This window comes from Oncorhynchus keta, unplaced genomic scaffold (assembly GCF_023373465.1).
Source record: "Oncorhynchus keta strain PuntledgeMale-10-30-2019 unplaced genomic scaffold, Oket_V2 Un_scaffold_8424_pilon_pilon, whole genome shotgun sequence".
NCBI classification, from domain to species: Eukaryota; Metazoa; Chordata; class Actinopteri; order Salmoniformes; family Salmonidae; genus Oncorhynchus; species Oncorhynchus keta.
Genome location: NW_026291005.1, coordinates 317,836 through 336,042, shown reverse-complemented (window position 1 = coordinate 336,042; position 18,207 = coordinate 317,836). Strand labels below are relative to the sequence as shown.

Here is an 18,207-nt window from a genome sequence, read left to right as displayed (position 1 = left end):
ATGATGGTCTGTCTGTCTGGCTCCCATAACGAATGGTCTGTCGGTCTGTCTGGCTCTTATAACGATGGTCTGTCTAGCTCCCGTAACAACGATCTGTCTGGCTCCCGTAATGATGGTCTGTCTGTCAAGCTCCCGTAACGATGGTCTGTCTGGCTCCCGTAACAGTGGTCTGTCTGGCTCCCATAACGATGGTCTGTCTGGCTCCCATAACGATGGTCTGTCTGGCTCCCATAACGATGGTCTGTCTAGCTCCCGTAACAGTGGTCTGTCTGGCTCCCATAACGATGGTCTGTCTGGCTCCCATAACGATGGTCTGTCTGGCTCCCATAACGATGGTCTGTCTGGCTCCCATAACGATGGTCTGTCTGGCTCCCATAACGATGGTCTGTCTGGCTCCCATAACGATGGTCTGTCTGGCTCCCATAACGATGGTCTGTCTGGCTCCCGTAACGATGGTCTGTCTGGCTCCCATAACGATGGTCTGTCTGGCTCCCATAACGATGGTCTGTCTGGCTCCCGTAACGATGGTCTGTCTGGCTCCCATAACGATGGTCTGTCTGGCTCCCGTAACGATGGTCTGTCTGGCTCCCATAACGATGGTCTGTCTGGCTCCCATAACGATGGTCTGTCTGGCTCCCATAACGATGGTCTGTCTGGCTCCCGTAACGATGGTCTGTCTGGCTCCCGTAACGATGGTCTGTCTGGCTCCCATAACGATGGTCTGTCTGGCTCCCATAACGATGGTCTGTCTGGCTCCCGTAACGATGGTCTGTCTGGCTCCCGTAACGATGGTCTGTCTGGCTCCCGTAACGATGGTCTGTCTGGCTCCCGTAACGATGGTCTGTCTGGCTCCCGTAACGATGGTCTGTCTGGCTCCCATAATGATGGTCTGTCTGGCTCCCGTAACGATGGTCTGTCTGGCTCCCATAACGATGGTCTGTCTGGCTCCCATAACGATGGTCTGTGGATGATGGGAATAACAGTGGATCTGTTTGTTAGCCCTGATCTGACATCTTTTAACTCGATTCAAACGTTTTCCATTTTCTTCAACAGATGAGCGCGTCGGTGTCCTGGCACTTATGGCCTTGTTCTACCTTGTTATTACTCACTCTGTCCCCGATCCTGTCCCTCTCCTTGTTATTACTCACTCTGTCCCCGATCCTGTCCCTCTCCTTGTTATTACTCACTCTGTCCCCGATCCTGTCCCTCTCCTTGTTATTACTCACTCTGTCCCCGATCCTGTCCCTCTCCTTGTTATTACTCACTCTGTCCCCGATCCTGTCCCTCTCCTTGTTCTACCTTGTTATTACTCACTCTGTCCCCGATCCTGTCCCTCTCCTTGTTCTACCTTGTTATTACTCACTCTGTCCCCGATCCTGTCCCTCTCCTTGTTCTACCTTGTTATTACTCACTCTGTCCCCGATCCTGTCCCTCTCCTTGTTATTACTCACTCTGTCCCCGATCCTGTCCCTCTCCTTGTTATTACTCACTCTGTCCCCGATCCTGTCCCTCTCCTTGTTATTACTCACTCTGTCCCCGATCCTGTCCCTCTCCTTGTTCTACCTTGTTATTACTCACTCTGTCCCCGATCCTGTTCCTCTCCCTGCTCTCTTCTGGGTGTCCACCTCTCCATCCCACACAGGGAGCAGAGTGAATTGGCTTCCCTCTCTTTCGCCTTGCAGTTTTACAGACCATGCTTTTATATGGGATCAAACCAAAAAAAGAGGGTGTAAACCAATGTACACCTGGCATGAGATGACACTAGAGTTGTGCTTCAGTCGAAGTGCTGTGTCCTTCAGAAACCAAGAGATGAGCCATGTGGATTCCCTTCTAGAACTAGAAGGAGAAATAGAATGGATTCCTTCTAATTCTATGGGTTCTCTCCAGGTCCAGGCCAGGTGCTGTCTGTCTGTCTGTCTGTCTGTCTGTCTGTCTGTCTGTCTGTCTGTCTGTCTGTCTGTCTGTCTGTCTGTCTGCCTGTCTGTCTGGTGCTGCTGTGTTCTAGCCTTAACATTCCAAGCAGGGTCATGTGGACCCGCTGAGTAGCATTCTGGGTAATTTAGGACTGTGTCAACTAACCTCAGCCCATGTCATGTCTCATAATAGCCAGGGGAAGAAGAATACTAATAAAAATATCCGTAAGTCAAGAGATGGTGTCCCTGTTAAGATTTACCTTAAGCTAAACAAAGGTAAATGCTTCTACAATTTAAACAAAAAAAAATAAAAATCAATTGAAATAATTGTTTTGAAGTTTACAATCTTAACAAAAAGCAGAACTATTCAAGTCTATATGTAAAAAAAATATTTTTTTTATTTTACCTTTATTTAACCAGGCAAGTCAGTTAAGAACATATTCTTATTTTCAATGACAGCCTGGGAACAGTGGGTTTAACTGCCTGTTCAAGGGCAAGAACGACAGATTTGTACCTTGTCAGCTCGGGGGTTTGAACTCGCAACCTTCCGGTTACTAGTCCAAACACTCTAACCACTAGGCTACGCCCCTTTTTTGGGGGGTCATTTGTTCTTTTTTCTAGAAGAGAAGAAAAGTCACATGAAAACCTCACTATAATCAGACAAGAAATCAGAATCATATTTACTGTGTATTTAGTTCACTTCTTATTACGTGCCTTAGGATGTAACGTGTTCATAATCAATAGGTTTTATACGGTGTCTGTCTATCAAATCGCACCCTATCCCCTATATGATGCATTCATTTAAACTAGTGCACTAGATAGGGAATAGGGTGTAATTTGAGACGGACACTATCCTATGACAGATTTGATTCATGTTTTATATGTTGGCTGTATTATGTGATCTTTTTGAAATGGAAGTTAATGTTTGGTGCCTTTGAGTGCACTCCTTAGAGAAATGAAGAGGAAACTCTGAAATACCACAGTGCGTGTGTGTACCGTGGGCCTCTCTATCCCTGTAGGTGTTTTAACACATTTATCACAATCGTTATTTCAAAGTTTGAAGACTTATTCAAAGTCTTACACTTATTTGGGACTTGGATGTAGGCGTGTATAACGTGCTGTTACTCGCTTTACGTTTTCATTCTAGTTTTATTATTATTATTATTATTATTATTATTATTATTATTATTATTATTATTATTATTAGCTGGCTTGGCCAAGCAGTTCTGCAGCAGCATCCTCAGAATGACTTGTTATTACAATTTATTGAAGAAAATACTGATCGTTTAACAAATCTGGTGAGGTCCAAAAAAAGGGGGGGCTTAGGTTTCAACAGTAAAAGTGAAACCAGTTTCTACAGTTAGAAGTGAAACCAGTTTCAACAGTAAAAGTGAAACCAGTTTCTACAGTTAGAAGTGAAACCAGTTTCTACAGTTAGAAGTGAAACCAGTTTCAACAGTAAGAAGTGAAACCAGTTTCTACAGTTAGAAGTGAAACCAGTTTCTACAGTTAGAAGTGAAACCAGTTTCTACAGTAAAAGTGAAACCAGTTTCTACAGTTAGAAGTGAAACCAGTTTCTACAGTTAGAAGTGAAACCAGTTTCTACAGTTAGAAGTGAAACCAGTTTCTACAGTTAGAAGTGAAACCAGTTTCTACAGTTAGAAGTGAAACCAGTTTCTACAGTTAGAAGTGAAACCAGTTTCTACAGTTAGAAGTGAAACCAGTTTCTACAGTTAGAAGTGATGCCAGTTTCTACAGTAGACGTGAAACCAGTTTCTACAGTTAGAAGTGAAACCAGTTTCTACAGTTAGAAGTGAAACCAGTTTCAACAGTAAAAGTGAAACCAGTTTCTACAGTTAGAAGTGAAACCAGTTTCAACAGTAAAAGTGAAACCAGTTTCTACAGTTAGAAGTGAAGCCAGTTTCTACAGTTAGAAGTGAAGCCAGTTTCTACAGTTAGAAGTGAAACCAGTTTCTACAGTTAGAAGTGAAACCAGTTTCTACAGTTAGGAGTGAAACCAGTTTCTACTGTAAAAGTGAAACCAGTTTCTACAGTTAGAAGTGAAACCAGTTTCTACAGTTAGAAGTGAAACCAGTTTATACAGTTAGAAGTGAAACCAGTTTCAACAGTTAGAAGTGAAACCAGTTTATACAGTTAGAAGTGAAACCAGTTTCTACAGTTAGAAGTGAAACCAGTTTCAACAGTAAAAGTGAAACCAGTTTCTACAGTTAGAAGTGAAACCAGTTTCTACAGTTAGAAGTGAAACCAGTTTCTACAGTTAGAAGTGAAACCAGTTTCTACAGTTAGAAGTGAAACCAGTTTCTACAGTTAGAAGTGAAACCAGTTTCTACAGTTAGAAGTGAAACCAGTTTCTACAGTTAGAAGTGAAACCAGTTTCAACAGTTAGAAGTGAAACCAGTTTCAACAGTAAAAGTGAAACCAGTTTCTACAGTTAGAAGTGAAACCAGTTTCTACAGTTAGAAGTGAAGCCAGTTTCTACAGTTAGAAGTGAAACCAGTTTCTACAGTTAGAAGTGAAACCAGTTTCTACAGTTAGAAGTGAAACCAGTTTCTACAGTTAGAAGTGAAGCCAGTTTCTACAGTTAGAAGTGAAACCAGTTTCTACAGTTAGAAGTGAAGCCAGTTTCTACAGTTAGAAGTGAAGCCAGTTTCTACAGTTAGAAGTGAAACCAGTTTCTACAGTTAGAAGTGAAACCAGTTTCTACAGTAGACGTGAAACCAGTTTCTACAGTTAGAAGTGAAACCAGTTTCTACAGTTAGAAGTGAAACCAGTTTCTACAGTTAGAAGTGAAACCAGTTTCAACAGTTAGAAGTGAAACCAGTTTCAACAGTAAAAGTGAAACCAGTTTCTACAGTTAGAAGTGAAACCAGTTTCTACAGTTAGAAGTGAAGCCAGTTTCTACAGTTAGAAGTGAAACCAGTTTCTACAGTTAGAAGTGAAGCCAGTTTCTACAGTTAGAAGTGAAACCAGTTTCTACAGTTAGAAGTGAAACCAGTTTCTACAGTTAGAAGTGAAACCAGTTTCTACAGTAGACGTGAAACCAGTTTCTACAGTTAGAAGTGAAACCAGTTTCTACAGTTAGAAGTGAAACCAGTTTCTACAGTTAGAAGTGAACTATTGTTCTGGTATGTTTGTAGTGAGCTGATTACACAATACACATTGAGGGACAATCAGTGGTAGTGTTTCACTCAATGACTGAAAGATGCTGGGGTACCAAATGCTACCCTATTCCCTATATAGTGCACTACTGTTGACTGGTTATCAGTTCATTTTAAAATACACCTGGATAGATAGAATAACATTATACCCGAACGTACATAGCCTATGTGATACATACGATACCTAGGTTCTACTTATTCCTCTGATGTTGAGGCCCACAACAACCCTCTCAGGTCATTTCAGGTTTTCCTCCATTTTGCTGTTTTTGAGTGAAGCTGTTTTAGAAAATCTCCCATCTTGTTTTCTTTTTAACTGTAATCTTATTTGACTTGTTTCTCATATTATTCATTAGAGGGTATTTTTCATTTGATCTGCAGTGATAATGTGTTTTATTAGAATATTTTCTTTAAAAAGGTAAAAAAAACTGGTTATGGTTGTCTGTCGCTCTGTTTTTCACAACAATAGTTGTTAGTTGTTTGTTTTTCTTGTTGCTGAAAACCCCTGAGGATGAGTCCTCAGTAGCAACCTATGTTCTATATATAGTGCAGTACTTCTGACCCGGGCACTGACCTCGGCCCAATGCTGTTGGGTGCATCAAAAACAGTGAGGAATAGTATACAGGGAATAGGACTGCTGGTTCAGACTGAACCTCATAAACCACCATCCTGGTTATTTATGCAGAAGTCTTAGATTAGCTCGGGTCACAGGGAGTTTAAGTGACGCCCTGGACCAGAGCTACGGAGCTGCCTCGGTCGTGGTCTTCATCCTACGTATCTTTCCGTGGATTGATTCTCTCACGTCTCATAGGCGATGTTATTGAAAAGCTTTTTAGTTTCTGAACAGGAAAGAAGCCAGGCTCTAAACCTTTTGTGTCGTCGTGAAAGCGGATGATTCTAGAATGTCTGAATGTTCTATGTCTCTCTAACCTTCGGATCGAACCACGCGGCCACTCTCTCTACATCTCTGTCCCGACTGAATAGTTTCAAGGTTTGCAATCCCAAATGGCACCCTGTTCCCTATGTAGGGCCACTGGTAAAAAGTAGTGCACTAAATGGGGAATAAGGTGACATTTGGGAGGCGGACCAAGTCACGTCTTAACTCAGGCAGCATAGTTCAGCCATGATGAAAGACTTTATGCCTTCTTCTTTTCAATTGTGACTAACATTTTACATTATCAAACGGGCTGAGACACTAAAATCATCATGTTTTTATTTTATTTATATATACTGAATCGTCACAAAACAACAAAAAAACAAACCGGACCAAAGTTGATGTGCCTTTCATTGATCTGTCATTCATCTCCTTGTTCCATCCTCCTTCACTACTATTTAAATGGAAGTCTGTCATTGCTCAAGACGAGATCGTTGCTTCCATCAAAAAAAATAAATGGAGTCCATTCCTAGCCTGGTCCAACCAGACTGAACGCTGTGCTCACTACAGAAATGTAATGATATTAGGTTGGATACCAGGCTTGCCCATTTGTTCCCACTTACCCTCAAAACACAAAAAAAAATGAACTAAATGTAACCTTTAGCACTGAAACCAAAGGAATTGATTCCTCTATTAGAACGAACTGTCATGATGACAGAGTGGCGTCCTTCGTTGGACCCGGGCTCGAGTCCCGCACGGGGCTACCCCTCGGGTTCGCTACAGTAGATTTGCTTTACCGTGGCGCTTTGCGTCCAGACTCAGAGATTCTGATGAATGTTTTCAGTGTTTCCTGACAGTCTAGCATTACTTTAAATCACTGAATTATATGGGAGACAATTAAAGAAGTTCAATTGATTTCCTGTTCCATTATTATTAAAGGGAGAGATGATACATTTTAAAGAGGCTTATATTTGCACAGCACCCAGTCAGTCCGCATCCCAAATGGGACTCTATCCCCTATTTACGTTCCCCAATGAGTGCTATCTGTAGGCGACGGGGTTTCATTTGGGACGTAGTAGTATCTCTTCTGATCTGATTTCATTCTGTTTTTCTTTTTTGTGTTTTTCTTCGTCTCATCACGGCACGTCTTGATAACAGACCTGGGTTTCTATTCCGTCCGTATTGGGGAGATTCGGCCTTAACATCGCGATTTCGTTTAAACGTCAACGTTCCCGCGTTAGTGGAGGCTGCGTTCTCGGTAAACGCCGCCTGTTTCGGCTCAATCAGAAAATGACCTTTTAATTTTAACGCTTCAGCGATACAGACTGAATGGAGACTAAAGCTAATAGTCCAATGTTTCACGACCAAAATAAACAACAAATGATGTAATCAAACATTTTTCTAGTCTGGCCAAGAAAAAGGTTAATGAGGCCAAGATAGCAACAAACGACAAGACATTAACATTTTTTTTTTTTGTATTTGAAGATGATGAGCACATGAAAAAAACAACTTGTCTTGTGTATTTTGATATAAAACCAAGTTTGATTTGTAAAGCGGTGTGTGTGACATCGTGGGGATGGAAGGTTTGTGGTGAGAAAACAACAGGTTTCCTTTACCAGTTGATGTAATTAAAATGCAAATAGATTAAACTATTAAAGAAACATATTTTCCAATTTTTTTGCGGTGCATGGTTGAGTGGAGTTTCTGTATTTTATATAGAAACATTTTCATTCGTGTTTTTGAATTGATTATTACTATGATTATCATAATCCTTATTATAATTATTACACCAGAATCCCAACTATAATTGTAGCATGCCTTGAATAAATGTCATGACCTCTGTACTGTCCTCAGTCCTCCAGTCTTCCTGTCTTCTTGGCTCTCCCTCACACGCTCTCCCTCACACGCTCTCAATCAAACCAGTCTCAACTGTGTGTCTGTAATGGCACCCTATGCCCTATATAGTGCACTACATTTAACCGCTTCAAACTGACTGTCCTTTTACCCAATCACACTGCTCACCTCTACAAACTGACTGTCCTTCTACCCAATCACGCTGCTCACCTCTATAAGCTGACTGTCCTTTTACCCAATCACACTGCTCACCGCTACAAACTGACTGTCCTTTTACCCAATCACACTGCTCACCTCTACAAACTGACTGTCCTTTTACCCAATCACGCTGCTCACCTCTACAAACTGACTGTCCTTCTACCCAATCACGCTGCTCACCTCTATAAGCTGACTGTCCTTTTACCCAATCACACTGCTCACCGCTACAAACTGACTGTCCTTTTACCCAATCACACTGCTCACCTCTACAAACTGACTGTCCTTTTACCCAATCACACTGCTCACCTCTACAAACTGACTGTCCTTTTACCCAATCACACTGCTCACCTCTACAAACTGACTGTCCTTTTACCCAATCACACTGCTCACCTCTACAAACTGACTGTCCTTTTACCCAATCACGCTGCTCACCTCTACAAACTGACTGTCCTTTTACCCAATCACACTGCTCACCGCTACAAACTGACTGTCCTTTTACCCAATCACACTGCTCACCTCTACAGTAAGTTTTAAGTTCCTCGGCGTACACATCACTGACAAACTGAATTGGTCCACCCACACAGACAGCATCATGAAGAAGGCGCAGCATCGCCTCTTCAACCTCAGGAGGCTGAAGAAATTCGGCTTGTCACCAAAAGCACTCACCAACTTCTACAGATGCACAATCGAGAGCATCCTGTCGGGCTGTATCACCGCCTGGTACGGCAACTGCTCCGCCCGCAACCGTAAGGCTCTCCAGAGGGTAGTGAGGTCTGCACAACGCATCACCGGGGGCAATCTACCTGCCCTCCAGGACACCTACACCACCCGATGTCACAGGAAGGCCATAAAGATCATCAAGGACAACAACCACCCGAGCCACTGCCTGTTCACCCCGCTATCATCCAGAAGGCGAGGTCAGTACAGGTGCATCAAAGCTGGGACCGAGAGACTGAAAAACAGCTTCTATCTCAAGGCCATCAGACTGTTAAACAGCCACCACTAACATTGAGTGGCTGCTGCCAACACACTGACTCAACTCCAGCCACTTTAATAATGGGAATTGATGGGAAATTATGTAAAATATATCACTAGCCACTTTAAACAATGCTACCTAATATAATGTTTACATACCCTACATTATTCATCTCATATGTATATGTATATACTGTACTCTACATCATCTACTGCATCTTTATGTAATACATGTATCACTAGCCACTTTAACTATGCCACTTTGTTTACATACTCATCTCATATGTATATACTGTACTCGATACCATCTACTGTATGCTGCTCTGTACCATCACTCATTCATATATCATTATGTACATATTCTTTATCCCCTTATACTTGTGTCTGTCTATAAGGTAGAAATTTTGGAATTGTTAGTTAGATTACTTGATGGTTATTACTGCATTGTCGGAACTAGAAGTACAAGCATTTCGCTACACTCGCATTAACATCTGCTGACCATGTGTATGTGACAAATAAAATGTGATTTGATACAAACTGACTGTCCTTTTACCCAATCACACTGCTCACCTCTACAAACTGACTATTCTTTTACCCAATCACACTGCTCACCTCTACAAACTGACTGTCCTTTTACCCAATCACACTGCTCACCTCTACAAACTGACTGTCCTTTTACCCAATCACACTGCTCACCTCTACAAACTGACTGTCCTTTTACCCAATCACACTGCTCACCTCTACAAACTGACTGTCCTTTTACCCAATCACACTGCTCACCTCTACAAACGGACTGTCCTTTTACCCAATCACACTGCTCACCTCTACAAACTGACTATTCTTTTACCCAATCACACTGCTCACCTCTACAAACTGACTGTCCTTTTACCCAATCACACTGCTCACCTCTACAAACTGACTGTCCTTTTACCCAATCACACTGCTCACCTCTACAAACTGACTGTCCTTTTACCCAATCACACTGCTCACCTCTACAAACGGACTATTCCTTTTACCCAATCACACTGCTCACCTCTACAAACTGACTATTCTTTTACCCAATCACACTGCTCACCTCTACAAACTGACTATTCTTTTACCCAATCACGCTGCTCACCTCTACAAACTGACTATTCTTTTACCCAATCACACTGCTCACCTCTACAAACTGACTGTCCTTTTACCCAATCACGCTGCTCACCTCTACAAACGGACTGTCCTTTTACCCAATCACACTGCTCACCTCTACAAACTGACTGTCCTTTTACCCAATCACACTGCTCACCTCTACAAACTGACTTGTCCTTTTACCCAATCACACTGCTCACCTCTACAAACTGACTGTCCTTTTACCCAATCACACTGCTCACCTCTACAAACTGACTGTCCTTTTACCCAATCACACTGCTCACCTCTACAAACTGACTTGTCCTTTTACCCAATCACACTGCTCACCTCTACAAACTGACTGTCCTTTTACCCAATCACACTGCTCACCTCTACAAACTGACTGTCCTTTTACCCAATCACACTGCTCACCTCTACAGTAAGTTTTAAGTTCCTCGGCGTACACATCACAGACAAACTGAATTGGTCCACCCACACAGACAGCATCGTGAAGAAGGCGCAGCATCGCCTCTTCAGCCTCAGGAGGCTGAAGAAATTCGGCTTGTCACCAAAAGCACTCACCAACTTCTACAGATGCACAATCGAGAGCATCCTGTCGGGCTGTATCACCGCCTGGTACGGCAACTGCTCCGCCCTCAACCGTAAGGCTCTCCAGAGGGTAGTGAGGACTGCACAACGCATCACCGGGGCAATCTACCTGCCCTCCAGGACACCTACACCACCCGATGTCACAGGAAGGCCATAAAGATCATCAAGGACAACAACCACCCGAGCCACTGCCTGTTCATCCCGCTATCATCCAGAAGGCGAGGTCAGTACAGGTGCATCAAAGCTGGGACCGAGAGACTGAAAAACAACTTCTATCTCAAGGCCATCAGACTGTTAAACAGCCACCACTAACATTGAGTGGCTGCTGCCAACACACTGACTCAACTCCAGCCACTTTAATAATGGGAATTGATGGGCAATTATGTAAAATATATCACTAGCCACTTTAAACAATGCTACCTAATATAATGTTTACATACCCTACATTATTCATCTCATATGTATATACTGTACTCTATATCATCTACTGCATCTTTATGTAATACATGTATCACTAGCCACTTTAACTATGCCACTTTGTTTACATACTCATCTCATATGTATATACTGTACTCGATACCATCTACTGTATGCTGCTCTGTACCATCACTCATTCATATATCATTATGTACATATTCTTTATCCCCTTATACTTGTGTCTGTCTATAAGGTAGAAATTTTGGAATTGTTAGTTAGATTACTTGATGGTTATTACTGCATTGTCGGAACTAGAAGTACAAGCATTTCGCTACACTCGCATTAACATCTGCTAACCATGTGTATGTGACAAATAAAATTTGATTTGATACAAACTGACTGTCCTTTTACCCAATCACACTGCTCACCTCTACAAACTGACTATTCTTTTACCCAATCACACTGCTCACCTCTACAAACTGACTGTCCTTTTACCCAATCACACTGCTCACCTCTACAACCGGACTGTCCTTTTACCCAATCACACTGCTCACCTCTACAAACTGACTGTCCTTCTACCCAATCACACTGCTCACCTCTACAAACTGACTTGTCCTTTTACCCAATCACACTGCTCACCTCTACAAACTGACTATTCTTTTACCCAATCACACTGCTCACCTCTACAAACTGACTGTCCTTTTACCCAATCACACTGCTCACCTACAAACTGACTACAAACTGACTAAACTGACTTCTTTTACCCAATCACGCTGCTCACCTCTACAAACTGACTATTCTTTTACCCAATCACGCTGCTCACCTCTACAAACTGACTATTCTTTTACCCAATCACACTGCTCACCTCTACAAACTGACTGTCCTTTTACCCAATCACGCTGCTCACCTCTACAAACGGACTGTCCTTTTACCCAATCACACTGCTCACCTCTACAAACTGACTTGTCCTTTTACCCAATCACACTGCTCACCTCTACAAACTGACTTGTCCTTTTACCCAATCACACTGCTCACCTCTACAAACTGACTTGTCCTTTTACCCAATCACACTGCTCACCTCTACAAACTGACTGTCCTTTTACCCAATCACACTGCTCACCTCTACAAACGGACTGTCCTTTTACCCAATCACACTGCTCACCTCTACAAACTGACACCCCATAATTGTTTTTGTGTTTTTATTTACGGATCTCCATCCTCTCCCTGGGGACCAAACAGGAAACAACACATTATTACACCACTACGTACAGTTGAAGACGGAAGTTTACATACACTTAGGTTGGAGTAATTAAATCTAGTTTTTCAACCACTCCACAAATGTCTTGTTAACAAACTATAGTTTTGGCAAGTCGGTTTGGACATCTACTTGGTGCATGACAAAAGTAATTTTTCCCCCAAAAATGTACAGACAGATTATTTCACAATTGTCACTGTATCACAATTCCAGTGGGTCAGACGTTTACATACACTAAGTCTACTGTGCCTTTAAACAGCTTGGAAAACTTCAGAAAATGAAGTCATGGCTTTAGAAGCTTCTGATAGGCTAATTGACATCATTTGAGTCAATTGTGGATGTATTTCAAGGCCTACCTTCAAACTCAGTGCCTCTTTGCTTGACATCATGGGAAAATCAAAATAAATCAGCCAAGACCTCAGAAAAGAAATTGTAGATCTCCACAAGTCTGGTTCATCCTTGGGAGCAAATTCCAAACGCCTGAAGGTACCACGTTCATCTATACAAACAATAGTACGCAAGTATAAACACCACGGGACCACGCAACCGTCTTACCGCTCAGGAAGGAGACGCGTTCTGTCTCCTAGAGATTAACGTATTTTGGTGAGAAAAGTGCAACTCAATCACAGAACAACAGAAAAGGACCCTGTGAAGATGCTGGAGGAAACAGGTACAAAAGTATCTATATCCACAGTAAAAACGAGTCCTATATCGACATAACCTGAAAGGCTGCTCAGCAAAGGAAGAAGCCACTACTCCAAAACCACCATAAAAAAGGGTTAGGGTTAGGCTACGGTTTGATTGTACTTTTTGGAGAAATGTCCTCTGGTCTGATGAAAACAAAAATAGAACTGTTTGGCCATAATGACCATCGTTATGATTGGAGGAAAAAAGGGGGAGGCTTGCAAGCCGAAGAACACCATCCCAACCGTGAAGAACAGGGGTGGCAGCATCATGTTGTGGGAGTGCTTTGCTGCAGGAGGGACTGGTGCATTTCACAAAATAGATGGCTTCATGAGGAATAGATGGCATCATGAGGTTGTAAAATTATCTGGATATATTGAAGCAACATCTCAAGACATCAGTTAAAGCTTGGTCGCAAATGGGACAATGACCCCAAGGATACTTCCAAAGTTGTGGTAAAATGGCTTAAGGACAACAAAGTCAAGGTATTGGAGTGGCCATCACAAAGCCCTGACCTCAATCCAATAGAAAAGGTGTGGGCAGAACTGAAAAAAGCATGTGCAAGCAAGGAGACCTACAAACCTGACTCAGTTACACCAGCTCTGTCTGGAGGAATGGGCCAAAATTCACCCAACTTATTGTGGGAAGCTTGTGGAAGGCTAACCGGAATGTTTGACCCAAGTTAAACAATTTAAAGGCAGTGCTACCAAATACTAATTGAGTGTATGTAAACTTCTGACCCACTGGGAATGTGATGAAAGAAATAAAAACTGAAATAAATCATTCTCTCAAATAATATTCTGACATTTCAAATTCTTAAAATAAAGTGGTGATCTTAACTGACCTAAAAAGGGCATTTTTACTAGGATTAAATGTTAGGAATTGTGAAACTGGAGTTTAAATGTATTTGGTTAAGGTGGATGTAAACTTCCGACTTCAACTGTATTTACAATACAACACATTATTACACCACTACTCTACCACTACATATCTACAATACAATACATTATTACACCACTACTCTACCACTATATATCTACAATACAACACATTATAACACCACTACATATCTACAACACAACACATTATTACACCACTACTCTACCACTATATATCTACAATACAACACATTATTACACCACTACATATCTACAATACAACACATTATTACACCACTACTCTACCACTATATATCTACAATACAATACATTATTACACCACTACTCTACCACTACATATCTACAATACAATACATTATTACACCACTACATATCTACAATACAACACATTATAACACCACTACATATCTACAATAGAACACATTATTACACCACTACATATCCACAATACAACACATTATTACACCACTACTCTACCACTACATATCTACAATACAACACATTATTACACCACTACATATCTACAATACAACACATTATAACACCACTACTCTACCACTATATATCTACAATACAATACATTATAACACCACTACATATCTACAATACAACACATTATTACACCACTACTCTACCACTACATATCTACAATACAACACATTATTACACCACTAAAAATCTACAATACAATACATTATTACACCACTACATATCTACAATACAACACATTATAACACCACTACTTTACCACTACATATCTACAATACAACACATTATTACACCACTACATATCTACAATACAACACATTATACCACCACTACATATCTACAATACAACACATTATTACACCACTACTCTACCACAACATATCTACAATACAACACATTATTACACACTACTCTACCACTACATATCTACAATACAACACATTATTACACCACAGCATCTCTACAATACAACACATTATTACACCACTACTCTACCACTATATATCTACAATACAACACATTATTACACCACTACTCTACCACTACATATCTACAATACAACACATTATTACACCACTACACTACATATCTACAATACAACACATTATTACACCACTACTCTACCACTACATATCTACAATACAACACATTATTACACCACTAAAAATCTACAATACAATACATTATTACACCACTACATATCTACAATACAATACATTATTACACCACTACATATCTACAATACAACACATTATAACACCACTACTTTACCACTACATATCTACAATACAACACATTATAACACCACTACTTTACCACTACATATCTACAATACAACACATTATTACACCACTACTCTACCACTACATATCTACAATACAACACATTATTACACCACTACATATCTACAATACAACACATTATTACACCACTACTCTACCACTACATATCTACAATACAACACATTATTACACCACTAAAAATCTACAATACAATACATTATTACACCACTACATATCTACAATACAATACATTATTACACCACTATATATCTACAATACAACACATTATAACACCACTACATATCTACAATACAACACATTATTACACCACTACATATCTACAATACAACACATTATTACACCACTAAAAATCTACAATACAATACATTATTACACCACTACATATCTACAATACAACACATTACTACACCACTACTCTACCACTACATATCTACAACACATTATAACACCACTACTCTACCACTACATATCTACAATACAACACATTATTACACCACTACATATCTACAATACAACACATTATAACACCACTACTCTACCACTACATATCTACAATACAACACATTATAACACCACTACTCTACCACTACATATCTACAATACAACACATTATTACACCACTACATATCTACAATACAACACATTATTACACCACTACTCTACCACTACATATATACAATACAACACATTATTACACCACTACTCTACCACTACATATCTACAATACAACACATTACTACACCACTACTCTACCACTACATATCTACAATACAACACATTATTACACCACTACTCTACCACTACATATCTACAATACAACACATTATTACACCACTACATATCTACAATACAATACATTATTACACCACTACTCTACCACTACATATCTACAATACAACACATTATTACACCACTACTCTACCACTACATATCTACAATACAACACATTATTACACCACTACATATCTACAATACAACACATTATAACACCACTACTCTACCACTACATATCTACAATACAACACATTATTACACCACTACTCTACCACTACATATCTACAATACAACACATTATTACACCACTACATATCTACAATACAACACATTATAACACCACTACTCTACCACTACATATCTACAATACAACACATTATTACACCACTACTCTACCACTATATATCTACAATACAACACATTATTACACCACTACTCTACCACTACATATCTACAATACAACACATTATTACACCACTACATATCTACAATACAACACATTATAACACCACTACATATCTACAATACAATACATTATTACACCACTACTCTACCACTACATGTCTACAACACATTATAACACCACTACATATCTACAATACAACACATTATTACACCACTACTCTACCACTACATATCAACAATACAATACATTATTACACCACTACTCTACCACTACATATCAACAATACAATACATTATTACACCACTACATATCAACAATACAATACATTATTACACCACTACTCTACCACTACATATCAACAATACAATACATTATTACACCACTACATATCAACAATACAATACATTATTACACCACTACTCTACCACTACATATCTACAATACAACACATTATTACACCACTACTCTACCACTACATATCTACAATACAATACATTATAACACCACTACATATCTACAATACAACACATTACTACACCACTACATATCTACAATACAACACATTATAACACCACTACTCTACCACTACATATCTACAATACAACACATTATTACACCACTACATAATCAACAATACAACACAACACATTTTTGGAGGAAAAAGGGGGAGGCTTGCAAGCCAACCGTGAAGCACGGGGGTGGCAGCATCATAGAATAGTGTGGAATGCAGTTTATACATGTGAGATGAGTAATGCTAGACTACGGAGACGTTATTACAGAGGCTAGTGTTCCATTTAAAAGTGGCCAGTGATTCCTAGTCTATCGGCAGCCACCCCTGATGTGCTAGTGATGGCGGTTTAGCAGTCCGACGGCCTTGAGATAGAAGCTGTTTTTCAGCCTCTCGGTCCTTCATTATCTTTTCGGCCTTCCTGTGGCATCGGGTGCTGTAGGTGTCCAGGAGGGCGGGAAGTTTTCCCCCAGGTAAATGGGGTAGCGGGAGGCAGACCGCACCACCCTCTGGAGAGCCCTGCGGTTGTGGGCGGTGCGGTTGCCGTAACAACAATAATAATAATGCTGTTTCTGCCAAGGCTATGTACCATTCCTTATATGAGGGAGGGTCCTCCTCCCTCCAGTGTCTCAATATGGCTGGCTGTGGCTAGAGCATCTTTTAGCCAGTTTAAACACGAGCTTCACAGTGTATCAAAATCCTTAGTGATATTCTATAATAGGAAAAACAGGATTTTGCAGGTATTGTGGTACCCAGATTATCCCTAATATTTTCCATTACCTTCTGCCAAAAAGGTATGTAAAGTTTGGACAGTCACAGAACAGATGAATCATGTCACCTGTACTTGACTTTGATATAGAATCCAGCATAGACTGGATTCTATCAAACCTATTCTGTTCAACCTCAGAGAAGTTCAATAAATCCTATTGAACACTTTAAATTGAATCAGCTTGGACCAGGCATCTCTCATAGGAAGGAGCAGGCATCTCTCATAGGAAGGAGCAGGCATCTCTCATAGGAAGGAGCAGGCATCTCTCATAGGAAGGAGCAGGCATCTCTCATAGGAAGGAGCAGGCATCTCTCATAGGAAGGAGCAGGCATCTCTCATAGGAAGGAGCAGGCATCTCTCATAGGAAGGAGCAGGCATCTCTCATAGGAAGGAGCAGGCATCTCTCATAGGAAGGAGCAGGCATCTCTCATAGGAAGGAGCAGGCATCTCTCATAGGAAGGACCAGGCATCTCTCATAGGAAGGAGCAGGCATCTCT

At 40.6% G+C, this 18,207-nt stretch overlaps 1 protein-coding gene and 1 long non-coding RNA gene across 7 annotated transcripts; one reads left to right on the top strand and one right to left on the bottom strand.

Moving 5' to 3' along the window:
- The first annotated feature begins 1,053 nt into the window (after positions 1-1,053).
- On the top strand, positions 1,054-7,812 carry LOC127929570 (uncharacterized). 6 transcript variants are annotated; one of them, XM_052517530.1, is made up of 3 exons: positions 1,054-3,371; positions 3,696-3,744; positions 4,068-7,812. In XM_052517530.1, the coding sequence occupies exon 1, from the start codon at positions 1,054-1,056 to the stop codon at positions 2,044-2,046; it is 993 nt and encodes a 330-aa protein (XP_052373490.1). In that variant the 3' UTR covers positions 2,047-3,371; positions 3,696-3,744; positions 4,068-7,812. The 6 variants fall into 6 exon arrangements, 1 of the variants encoding a protein (XP_052373490.1); XR_008135222.1 differs by lacking the exons at positions 1,054-3,371; positions 3,696-3,744 and adding an exon at positions 3,378-3,520 and having other exon boundaries at positions 4,142-7,812; XR_008135220.1 differs by lacking the exons at positions 1,054-3,371; positions 3,696-3,744 and adding an exon at positions 3,378-3,545 and having other exon boundaries at positions 4,142-7,812.
- Positions 7,813-9,521: 1,709 nt separating this feature from the next.
- On the bottom strand, positions 9,522-10,801 carry LOC127929572 (uncharacterized). The gene is made up of 5 exons (XR_008135241.1): positions 10,446-10,801; positions 10,319-10,402; positions 9,855-9,980; positions 9,603-9,770; positions 9,522-9,560 (listed from the first exon to the last, which is right to left on the bottom strand). It is a non-coding gene; the product is annotated as an uncharacterized LOC127929572 (long non-coding RNA).
- Between the last annotated feature and the right edge of the window lie 7,406 nt (positions 10,802-18,207).

Excerpts from the sequence above, each read along its gene's own strand:
- LOC127929570 (XM_052517530.1), top strand. The coding sequence starts at position 1,054 with ATGAGCGCGTCGGTGTCCTGGCACTTATGGCCTTGTTCTACCTTGTTA.